Source organism: Saccostrea cucullata, unplaced genomic scaffold (genome assembly GCF_032062105.1).
Source record: "Saccostrea cucullata isolate Sc308-1 unplaced genomic scaffold, CSIRO_AGI_Scuc_v1 ctg343, whole genome shotgun sequence".
NCBI lineage: Eukaryota > Metazoa > Mollusca > Bivalvia > Ostreida > Ostreidae > Saccostrea > Saccostrea cuccullata.
The window spans coordinates 187,358-200,754 of NW_026927402.1; the positions used below are offsets into that span (position 1 = coordinate 187,358).

Genomic DNA, 13,397 nt, shown 5'->3' on the forward strand with positions numbered 1-13,397 from the left:
CATCATCTGATCACTTTGATTTGATTAAAGTATTCAATAGACATAATAAATTTTTCTTTTTGAAAATTGTATATGCCAGGTTTATTGACTATTAGCGATGTCATAGGTATTACAGTTGCTAGCAAAATATGCGAACTTCAACAGTTAAAAAAGAAATGTAGCTTTAGTGTTGTCAAATAACGCCGCTCATATGTAGAACGACATAGATCCCTCAATAATTAGTTGAGATTATTATTTTTTCGGCAATGGATCCACTCACAGTCCTTCTACACTATAAAATATTTTTTGCTTTAAAAAAATTTGAAAATGTACGTCAAAGCTTGAGAATGACAAAATAAGTACATGTAATAGGTTTACATATGCCAATCAAATTCCGGTTTTCTCGGGATACACAAGCTTGTAAATTTGTGGCAAGGTTTGAGAGGAAAGAGGGTTGTAGTTTTAATAATAGTGCATTAGATAACCACAGAATTGACAAGATATTCAGTGTTCACTTTTAAGCTGAAATAAGCAAAAATGATATATATATATATATACATATATAATATAATAATAAAAAAAAATAAAATGGAAGGACTAAAATAAGCACTTTATTCATTTACCCGCATTTATGTTGAGATTTATATAGAAGTAGATATTTATTTTCTGAATTAAAATCTGAGTATGGATTTATTTTTAATAAACTGTTTTTATCGTCAAGTAGGCGTTCATTGATGATAATTTTTTAGAAATCTGTTAGGCAATCTAGATCCGTTGGAAGCAATATTTGTAGCTATACATATCAAACATGAAAATTATCCACAAATATTTATTTTTTTAGTAAAATTCTGCCCCCGCCCAATAAAATCAACACTTCTATGTAGTAGTGAATTTAATTTTTTTAATAAACGTCAATATGCGTTCATCGAATGATTTTTATTACTTTATTATCTTTAAAAATTATTTATAGATTGACTTTTTTTTCAAGATATATCAGGTATTAATTAACAGCTAGAAGTATTAGTGTATTTTCATTCATGTAATTTCTGTACTTCTATATACACATGTACTGTAAATGTTCACAATACACACATATATTTGTATGTAACTAACTTTGTACTGGATTATTTTGTAAAAAAATTGTTTGTGCGATAAAAAATGAACATTTTTTGCACAAATACATTGTATATGGAAAAATTGTTACAATAATGATAAACTGATTAAGGTGGTCCTCATATTGAAAATGTGTGTTCTCTATTATTTTATAGACAAATAAATTAAAATTTGATTTCAATGAATTTTAAAATGGTATGATTGCTGGACATAAAGACATAATAATGTTAGACGAATTGAAAATTTTTTTTTTATATCTATGCCATTTTTTTTTCTCTACGCATTTTTCCTAAGTTTTCTTTTTTTTTTATTTTATAATACGTGTATACATAATGTAAGATATATATAATACAACTTTGCACCTTGAAAATATCTCGGGAAAAACAATCCTGCTGTCTTGTTTTATTTTTAATAATAATGTCTTGTTTTATATATTTTCATGTAACAAACTTGCAACATGAAAATGCTACTCCACAAAGCATTGCTATTACAATTGTGCATGTATTTTGATCTTGAATGCGCTATGACTCTTTACTCGGCAAAAACTTTTATTTGAAAACTAATAATTTTTTGTATGGATCCAAGCAATTAAAATCTTGAGTATCATTTTCATTTTTTAAGATCTCCACTTTGACCACAACATGTACCCTATATACACACTTCTGATAAAGAGTGCCGTTTGTCATTGACCTTGCCTTTATGGACTCCAGTATTTCTCTGAAAGATTTTAATTTCGTGTCTTTAAAAAATCAAATAAAATCAATTTGGTGAGAATTTGAAAATTGAGATTTTATATAAAGTACACCTTATAATTTTAGACGAATTTGAAAATTTGTCGAAGAAAAAGTATATCCTTCGCTTTAATTTGTTCACCCATCTTCTTTTTTAATTTTCACCCACCAATATCATATATGTTTGTTCATTGATCAAAGTAGGAAAAAGAAGGCGCTATAAGTTTGGTACAATTCACACAGTTTAAGTACATATATTTTCATCTTTGATCATGTATTAAAAATTTCTTGAAATAACTTCCTCTGTATGTAGTATATAAATAAACAGTGTATCTTTCCTGGAATCACTATTGTAACGCTTTATGTTTATAATTAGTATAACCCTAAAAAAGAAATATGCTCAGATAAATTAAATTCTATACCTTAAAGCTAGGAACTTCTTTTCAAAATTTACTTCAAATTTAAACTTTTTTGCATGTTATTTATTGATTTATTAAACATTCCATTCATTTGTTAAAAAAATTCATGCTGATTTTGTGGCTCTTGTTTCATCAATGTGGAAGTACATATAGATTAATTTTTCTTCCATGAACAATTCAAAGCTTCCATTAATTCAATTTAAATACTAGTTACTTGCCGTGACATTTTCAATTTATACGTGCTTAACATTATTGGCCTCTTTCTTGGAGTTGACGAGTTTCATTAAATAAAAAAAAAAACGTTATAGTGAAAGACCCCTGCAATACTTTTAATGTTTATGTAAGTATTGAATTGCACACTTAACTTGTTTGTCAATAATTAACCTCGGTTTAAAAATTGTACATACGTAGAGCATGCTCTTGCGTATCGAATCAACTGCGATAAATTATAAACTCCGTATGCAGGTGATGAAGGTATAGTGCTGCATAAGTAAGGGTAGTTGACGATTGAAAAGTAAAAATCACGTTTATCATAGAACTTGGTAGTTAGATTACCATTAATGTCTTTTTCAAGTAAAATATCCAAATATGAAACAGAAGTGTCAGACTCTGTGGTATCTTTTATCTCAAGTTCACCAGGATATATCGTACCGACATAAGAATGGAAATTACCGTTGTTAATTGACAAAAGGTCCTCCATATATCTACATGTCGAGTTGAATGCCACATCAAATGTTTTCTTCTGTTCATATATATAAGATTTTGGACAAATTAATTCTGCTTCATATGAAAACAAAAAATAGGTCTGCTGAAAACGGGGCGCAATTGGTACCCATGGGAATCCCAATAAATTTTTGGAAGACCTGGTCAATTTGACAGTAAGTTGAATGACTTAAAATGGCCGCATGCTTAACATTTTTTCAAAAGTTTAACTACATGCACGGCTCAAAACCTATGATAACATGCAGCTTTGTCATAGTTAATGAATTTTCTACAAGTCTGTTCGTTAAATGAAAAAAAAACCTTCCACGTTCCGGTTAATATAATTCAAAATATTTAAATTACGCAGAGCACTATACTCTTCTTTTAAGAAGGCATTTTAAGTATTCAGTCTACTAGAGGGTATAGTATATTTAAAAAAAAACTACAAAGAACCAACCCTCTTATCAAATAAATTCTGAATCAGCTTTGTTTCTGTGGTGACAATCAAAAATTATTGGAAAATAGAAACATTCAAGGAAATTTTTATGAATTTTACAAAACAAAATCTTTCAACAAATACAAGTTAACGAATATGTATACTTTTACATCTATCACTGATACCAATTATTTATATAATAAGGTACAGTCATGGACAAAGACGTCTTATTCTACAAAATACGCTATATGATTTCAGAAACTGTTATTCTAAGTAAAACAATTAAAATTCGACTTTTTTGCAGGAACAGCAGATCTTTTTGGGTTTCATGATAATACTGTTACAAATAGCCTTGACCTCTCGTCTGAAGGTCAAGTCGAAATATCCGTAAATAAAAGGATTAACAATGTTATTGATAAGGTGAATACGTGGTAGAGACAAAACGAGATTGTACACCTCGAAGTCTGAATCACCAATAAAATATCTTCGAAATCTCCTGCTCTCCATGTAAGCGTATAAAAATATAAAAGTTGGTAAATTTGTAATGGCGTAAACTATAACGACAACCAAAAACATAACTGTGAATCTGTTTCTGGCATTAGTCCATGCCTTTTGTTTTCGACCACGTGGTTTACGAGCTCTGATTTGATTGGTGACGTTTCGAGACTGGACGTCACTTGACTCCGCAATATCTGTGCTAGGGACGGCGCTCTCGTCTTGTGACGTGTTTTCGGAGGTAAATGTCGTTCCTTTGCTATCAGAAACACCAGCCTTGTATTCCACTGGGCGTGATTCCCTGTTCTCTCGATATTTCTGGTAGATTATTTTCCCCATCGGAACGTAAAGAAAAATCATCGCCACCATGTTTCCAAGCTGTACAATAAACAAAAAATTATAGAAAAGCTTCCAGAGCATATTGTTGTCTTTTGCCGTTGCACACTGGTTGTAATGTATACTTTTGTTTTGCAAATGAGGAGGCAAATCCATGACGTCAGCAAATTCAGTTGTGTTTAACCATCCTTGACGAACTCCCGACAAATGAAGAAATGGCAAGCATGAAATAATGGAAACGACCGTTATGATTAACAGGGCTGCACGCTTCCAAAACAGCGTCATCTGCTGGTGGTGGGGGCAGCAAATTTTTAAATACCTGTTGACAGAGATCACGAGTAACATCAACACCGAGACTGCGTTTGTCGACCAGGCAGAAAAAGTCGACAGTCGACACCCGACATCTGAAAAGAAAGTGAGTCGATGAAAGTCGAAGAAAAGGAAAACAAATGATCCAACCGCACACGCAATAAGATCCGCCAGCGCTAAATGGGGCATGAAATAGCGGCCTTTTAGTTGCTTGGTCTTTCTTTTATAAAGATTCCAATAGGCAAGAAGAACGAATACATTTCCTATGATACCAATAACTACGATTGCTATGGTCACAGCGGACGTTTGCGCGCCCCTTTTAGCAAACAAGGTATTCATTTCCTCCAAAAGCTGAGTATGCGTATAGTTTCCTAAATTCATGATTGTGTCCAAAGTCTACAGAAAAGTCAAATATATGTAAAGGTTTACTTCCAATCTTTCATGTAGCAGGTATCGATCGTGATTGATCGTATTGGAAAATATAAATGTATCTTATTGAACCAGGATGTGATTTATTGGGAACAAACTAGTGACTTTTTTCCTTCCTTATGTATCCTGGAGATGAATAGTATTCCGCGGGTTTTGAGTATGCGTGCATGTGTGCTAATGTAAAGTGAGGACCCTCGTACTAGATCGCACCAATAAGGAAGAAAGTCATTGAAATGTAGATCTCTTGCAGATATATAAAAAATCATTTCGTTTATCTTGCTAAGCAATTAATGATTTTCTTCTAAAAAATTAATCTTGATCTACACCATGCATCCCTGGGATGGTGGTTTGGAGACTGTTATATACTGAGTATATACTAGCAAGCAAGACAACAGTATTCCCAGATCCAAATTTCACATACTGAACAGGCCAAATTCGGCGATAAAAGTTTGACATCAAAATATTATAATTTTTGAATGCTTCTTTCAATTAAGATCAAGGGCATGCTATACATATTAACAATTTCTAAAACGAGATAATTTTTTGACAAACAAGTTGATAAAACGACAGGGACTTGCTCCCGGCGTGTAATAATTATTTATTAAAAAATCATATACCGTAATAATGAAACTGTGTAGTTTTATTATTACGGTATTTGATTTTTTAATAAATAATTATTACACGCCGGGAGCAAGTCCCTGTGATAAAACAATAATATCTCGTTTAAAGTCATCATTCCGTAAGTTCTAGGGTCGATACAATGATGTCAGCAAATGCTATTTATTATTGAGCCAAATGCTGACTGGCGTTTTTCATAGTAATTTTAGTCCATTATCTATATACTGAATTTATGAAAGATTTTTTCATTATTTCCTGATCATGACAAGGAGCAAACGGTGGGTGTGACCGGTCGGCAGGGGATGCTCACTCCTCCATGGCACCTGGTCCCACCTCTGATGTTTTGGAGGTCCGAGTTTACGCTTCTCCTATCTTGCATTGTTTTATAGACTTTTGATACTATTCGTTATCTCCATATATTCCAATTAGTCAAAGCATCCTAAAGTACTTATAGTTAAAACTAATTTTGGATTTCTTGGGGAGAAGATTTTTCCTACTGTGTATACTCCTATATTAAAACTTTGATCGTCCATTGTGGCCACATTCTCCCCCGGGGGGTCATGATTTTAATAAACTCACTTGAGCCTTCGGCTCGGGTGAACTAAAAGGGAAAATAGGAAGAAATCGTCTCAAGAGTGACAATACAACACAAAATCATGCATATTTAAAAGAGTAAGTTTTTGGAGAATGTTCTTATATATTCCGAGGTAAAATTTTTGTCTATTGTGGCCAAAGATCCTATCCTGGGAGGCAATATTGAACAAATTATAACTCAAGTATCACAGTATGCTTTTATATAAATTTAGACATGGCTTGGCTCCCTTGGAAGATTATATTTTTTTATATAATATATTCTTATGTAAAATATAAAATTTATTGTGGAAATAAAATAAAAATCAGCAGGGTCAGTGTCACTCAGAAGCTACACTACACTACACTACACTATCAGAGGATGCTTCAACGTGAGTTTCATCTTTCCTGGTCCAGTGATTCTTTAAAAGAAGCCATTTATTTCCTTAAAATCCTTGCTATCACCTACTATGTAATTGTAAAGTATTTATATTGCCAACAAACATTTTTTTTTAAAACGGAACCCAGAGTAAGGTAGTTACCAGGAAATTTATTGTTTGAAAAAATGCTTCACCTGACACCATCTGATATACGTAAAGCTTTATGCAAACTTTAATCCCTTCACCTAAGGATACTTTATGGCAAGTTTTCAAAGAAATTGGCCGCTGTGGTGTCTTTGAAGAAGTATGAAAATGTGAAAAGTTGACAACAAGTCTGTTGTGTCAAATACTAGTATGACGAACGCCCTTTCATATTATGTCATTGAAGAGTTAATGTCACAAAAGTTTTTTGGGGTGTTTTGGAAAAAAAAAAATAGTTCAAAAATGGAGATCCAGGTCAAGCAGTGACAATACAACACAAAATCATGCATATTTAAAAGAGTAAGTTATGTGGAATTATTGTTACTTTGCGCTCCGAGGTTAAATTTTGGTCGAAGTCAAAGATCAGGATCCTGAAGGCAATATTGATCGCATTATAACTCAAGTATCACAGTGTTTTGTAGACTTAAATTTAGACTTAAAAGCTCCCTTGGGATTATATTTTGTTACGTTTACTATATGTAGTAAGGATATAAAATTTAAGACGAAAATAAAATAAAAATCAGCAGGGTCAGTGTCACTCAGAAACTCAGGTAAGCATTCTGGCCCGAGGGCATCTTGTTTCTGGTCAGTCCCATCCCCTTCTCTAACGTCAGATGTGACCCGTCGTTAATTACAACAAAACTCTCCCCCAGCCCTTCTTATTTTCTATCCCTCTTGTAATTGTAAAGTATTTATAGTGCCAACAAACATATTTTTGTTTTAAAACTTTATTTCAAAGTGTGTAGTTACCAGGAAATTTATTGTTTAAAAAAAATACTTCACCTGACACCATCTGATATACGTAAAGTCAGGATTCTATTGCGTCTCATTTTGGTATGAGAACATTTCATTCTTAACAAGGAAATTCAAAGAATTGTGGAACCCCGCTTTCGGTGTCTTTGTGGGTATATGTCATTATTTAGATAGTGTATATATTATATATATCAAATACTAGTACTATATATTTCAAAAACCTATGACAAGAAGTCAGAAAATGCCACCAATATATATACACAAGGTAATGCTCTGTCACAATAAAATATGAAAGCCCTATTTCTTCTAAATCAAAAGTCATAAGGATCATTCCTTTTTTGAAAAGTAGGCTAAATTTCAAGGTCAGGGTCACGAGGTCAAAATCTAAAGTTAAGAAAGGACTTTCACTGGTAATAGGTCAAACGTCAAGGTCAAGGTAAGGGGTAAAAAGTTGTAGTGTATTCAGAAAGGTCTGGTCATGAGTAATAAACATGTATAATATAATATGAAAGTCCTGTTTCTTCCCATTCAGTGGCGTAGTGCTCATCGTTTTTGAAAGTGGGGGGGGGGGGGGGGGGGGGGGGTATTTACCTATTTGGGGTAATTTTTTTTACATTCCTGGAAAAGTTGACAAGCAAAAAAAAAGGTGCCCAAAGTCGAAAATCCTATTTCGGGGGGGGGGGGGGGCCTTTGTTAACTTTCAAAGTGTCAGCTACTTTCAGAGGAATTCATAATATTTATTTCGGTACATCACAAAAATGTATCTGCAACCTGGGGATTTCAATTAAGATTTCCTATAGTGTAAGTAAGGCTTGGAAAAAAAATGGGGCAGCCCCCCATAAACCATAAACACAGTGACTTCGCCCCTGCCATTCAAAAGATATGACCAAGGTTAAGGTTCTTGTGGCAGACGGATAGACTAGCAGACTTACAGACGAATGGGATTTTAAAATGTCCCATCACTTTCACGAAACGGGGGACAAAAAAATGATAAGATGTGACTTTCAGATCACATCCTAATGGAAAATGTTAAGAAACAGTTGCATTGGACCTGTATATACAATGTTCTCGATGAAATTAGCATATAGATTAATATATAAGTTTTTCTAAATAAATGTATTAATTCATGTAAGGGGAAATATGCACTTTAAATTAGTTACATTTTTTGTGCCTTTGTAATCAAGTTTGGAGTTAAATATTTGTTGTGCTGTCCATCTGCCTGTTTGTTTGCAAAAAAAAAAAAATAACCTTGACCATAAATTTTGAGTGGGTGCATATGGTTCTATGGTGGTTTGAATCTATGACATTTCCCTTTATTAAGTTGTATTGAGTTGGGGCGAGATTCACATTTGTACTGTATAATTCCTCTTAACAGCCCCTGCCCCTTTACATGTAAGCGCCTCCTAGAGCTTTTTCAATTTTCAGGAAATAGCCCCCGCCCTCCCCCTCGTATAGTGATTAAAATCATCTAGACTCGTATCAAAAGTCTGCCAAAATGTGAAGAAAGTGAAAATAAAACTTGTCTAATAATAATATCCAATTTCTTGATGGAAAATGATAAACATTTAACAAACATGCAATTTGAGTGGATTATCTTCATTTTAAGTAGAGTCAGACATTATTTTAGTGGTTCTTTGAATTAATTAAAGAATGAATTTCAAGGTAAGTAAAACCATTTTAAAGGTAAAACTGGGTTAGAATAATTTATTTGTGACTATTATAAACCGCAATAGCGGTTTATAAAAAAGCGTAAACTGTTCCAACAGTTTATAAATTATAAATTTTTGTGCCTTTTAAATACATTCCTTATAATTTAATTTTCATTCATTTAATTTATGAAAAAAATTAATTGTACAAACAAAATGACTTCAATTTGTACAAAATTTGAATGTAACGTCAGGCGGATTAATACGTTTCTGACCCAAGTCACTGTGACATAGACAACCCATTTTATACAATATAAAATAATTTTTTATCCAATCAAATACAGCGTTACAACTAGAATTAAATTATTTTTTTTTTTCAAAAGATTTTTTTTGAGTTAAAATAGTATTTTAAAAATTTTACCAAAATAACCATAATGTTCAATTGGCACAATTTTCTTAGCACTCGGAGCGGTTAATAGAGATTATATGGTATTAATATTTTACTCAACCTTCAATGGGTATAGATATTTTTGACTTTGACCTAAGAGTTTGAGTTTTGAAAACTTTAATCTTGGTCATAACTTTTGAACAGTTAGCACTAAGGGCTTTCATACATGTATATCACAGGTGTGTTCTAAGTGACAAGGCCTTCATTTGGATATCAACAATTTTAATCTTTTGACATTGACCTTTGAAGTTTGACTTGCATCTGAGAAACATCAACCCTCACTATTATCTACCATATGTGGGAGCATCAGTTGTTTCACAAACACGTCTTGTTTTATGCTTAATATTGTTTATTCTTATTATAGGGCTATAGTGACTACTACATCTGAATCCATCTATATCAACACTGCAATATGAAATGAATAACGGATCCATAACTACCGGGTATGCATGTGTTATATTTCTCCACATAAGACCACTACTACATTTGGTGCTGTAGTTGGTTGCTGATGATGGACGGTGCCGCCTTAACATAGGGTAAAGCAGTTAGCTCAGATGAATGATGGTCAACTTCTAATGTCAACAGTGAGAGTTTTGTGCTGGCTGACATTAGCCTTTAGAAGTACAATAGTAATGAAGACTGTGATCTGTGATTTTATATTATAATGATTTCTGAGTGCAGTAACTCTGTGGTGATTCAATTGGAATTATTCCACCAGCGATTGGTAAGAAAGTCTACCATACAGCACTTGTTTACCTAACCAGTATATAGTTAAGAATAATATACCCCTGCTTGAAAAGTGGGAGGGTATTTAATACACGTATATAGCTATAGGGATTCAGATGTCTGTATGTTGGTCTGTCTGTCTTTTTGTATTATTATCTACTCTTAATAGACGTACATGTAAATTGAAAACAATGGACGTACATGTAAATTGAAAAACAAAACATTTGTGCCCTGTTCTTGATGGTAATAGATACATAGTTTTAAAATTCAGATTCTTATACTAACATCTTTGCACTGCACTGCATGATACATATGTGTATATTATTTGACAACTGCTGACTGGACTGAACAGATGTTGACAAAGCTTAACTGGTAGCTGTGGGAGAATGCACATAATAGGTACAGGTAATTAAATTTGCACTCTTAGTCATACATGTACATTTTATATGATAGGTATATTAATTAGAAAGCACAAAATTCTTTTTGTTTATATGGATGCCTTATGAACACCTTTCAATCATTGTTTCTCTCTATAGTGAATACAAATAGACTTAATATTGAAGTGAACTAGAGTTATTGCCCTTTATTCAGAGTAATCAGTTATTAAGGTGGGAATTATATACATATATAAAAAGTGATTTCTTTGTGCTTTCTATTAACGTTTCTTAACTTAGGGCAGTGATTTATAAATAGACATTATTAATAAATATATGTTTGTATGTTGATCAAGTGAAAAATAGTAGGTGTGTGACAACAATAAGACCATATATTACATGTCTCTTAATATATTTTATATCAAAGTACATATAAACTTTTTTTGGGGGGGGATTTTAGCTGCTCACTATATAGAGAGTAGATTTGAGTAAGACATTTAATTATTTCATCATTAATTTTATTGTGTATATTATATATATGCATTTTGTTGTCATTGCCTTTTAAACATCTTTCAATTGTTGTTTTTCTCTATTTTGTATACAAATAGACTAAATTGAAGTGAACTAGAGTTATTGCCCTTTATTCAGAGTAATCAGTTATTAAGGAGGAATGCCATGCCAACTTTTATTTTATAGATCTCTGAGTCATCCTTTTTAATACAATGGTTTCAGCATTGAAAGACCAATATTAGCTCTTAATTATTTTCTATAATTTTTTTGTATCAATTCTTTCAAAGAAAATTAAAAAAATTAATACTATCAATTTAAAAGTTGGCTGTAAATGAATGCATCATATTCATGAATATCTAATAAAATATGTAAAGAAAGGCAAGATGGACTATTTGATTAAAAAAAAATATATTTATGAAAATAAAACACATAATTAGGCCATCAATACAAAATGATTTGTTTGATGTTAAAGAAACTCATTACCCAATCAGTTCAGCACTTTGAAAATTTTTTTTTTAGTTTTTGCTAGAATGCTTTTTAATTGAAAATTTATAAATCAATATAACTATCCAGTGTGTAATGAAAATGTTAAAAAATTTCTGAGTCTGTGATTTACATGACAGGTATCATTTTGCACAATTCTGTAAAGCAGAAAAAAAATCCTACCATTTTTGAGATTTTGATTATCGCTACTTTGTCACTTTTGCTACATATAAAAGTATATATTACTGCTACATGTATATTGACTCATTCATTAGCAACATACTAATATACAAGCACAATTCCTTGCTCATTAGAGGAGAAAAATTAGAAAAAAGTCAGGATGAGTTTTTTTTTTTAAAATTCAAAATCTATTTTATTTAATAAAACACTTTTAAAAATATAAAAATAAAATCAAATACTGTAGATAAAACCCACAGACATAAAATTCTTCTGATTAGAATTCTTAATCAAAATTGTACTTCACTACATAGTTTACTTACATGTATAGTGAATTCTGTCGATTGAAAATCATATTCCGTACCATCCCTTGCTGATTTTATACATGTACGAGGGTTGTTAGAAAAATTCGTTGACACATTGATTTACAGAAAATCTATTGTGTTCTGTGAAGTGTTTTTTTAAAATTTTTATTAGTATGAAAAAAAATCAGGTCCGTTTACTAAAATATAGAAAATTTACAAAGATTATTATTGTGTGGCTAATTGATGTGACAATCATATTTCAATCCCCTTAAGTTTTATCAGAGTTCTAAATATCTTTCAATCTTTAGACTTTTCTTATTTTTTTTCGACTTAAAAATTTTTTTATCTAAAAATTTACTTTTATCTATAATGTCTTTTTGCTGTTTACGGATATTTTATTAGATCTTAAAATAAGGAATCAGCGCAGTAAAGGGAAATCAATGCAAAACCCATTGGTGCTACGTCCTTGCAGTAAGCATTATAAGCAGGGTAATGCAATATCACAGGAGCTGATCATTGAAAATGTTAATCCTTGAAAATCATACTGTATATATAAAATCTACTGCCTTTGGAATACTTTTGTCCTTTGTACGTAAAGGCAATTTCAGAAGCATATAGAGGCATATAAGTCTCTATTTAGACATTTTCCTGTATGCACACATGATTTTTAGTAGCTCAGTATAAATTGTTATAAAACAGTCATATGTCCTCCAATTTATTTCAAAATTTCGTCAAGTGACGTTTCATGAATACTGTGGAAAAATATCATTAGTCCCTTTGCGCTACAACTGTGCAATTTTTAATATCAATAAAATGTATATGTAAAGTTAACGTGCGAAAACAAAGCATGCTCCGTGAAGCATGCTTAATCAAAATAAAATAGCTGTGTATTTTTTAAGGGTCACCGGAAACCACCAAATTTTTTACGTATATTATTGGAAAATGGGTAAAAATTTTATGCCATCAACATTTCATAAAAATAGACCTTGTCTGAGAACTTTTTCAAAATGCTACGTATGTAGGGGTTTTGAGTTGATGTTTTAATTTTTTTTAAAATGGCACAAAAATTGAGAAAATGTAGCAGTAATGAGTTAAAATTTTTGGCGATGTAGAGGCAATGTTGATCTCTCCTTGAAAATGAAACAAATACATATTTAAAGATGGCCATGTATTTATGAATATTTTTTTTAAACCTACAGTTAAATTACCGCAAAACTAGTCGCAACTGAGGAGAACATCTTTGTCAATCTTTTTTTT

At 31.7% G+C, this 13,397-nt stretch overlaps 1 protein-coding gene across 1 annotated transcript; it reads right to left on the reverse strand.

Moving 5' to 3' along the window:
* Positions 1–3,547: 3,547 nt before the first annotated feature.
* LOC134274375 (tachykinin-like peptides receptor 99D) lies at positions 3,548–5,020 on the reverse strand. Its single transcript, XM_062756658.1, has one exon. It carries the CDS (start codon positions 4,899–4,901, stop codon positions 3,663–3,665), a length of 1,239 nt encoding a protein of 412 aa, XP_062612642.1. The 5' UTR covers positions 4,902–5,020; the 3' UTR covers positions 3,548–3,662.
* Between the last annotated feature and the right edge of the window lie 8,377 nt (positions 5,021–13,397).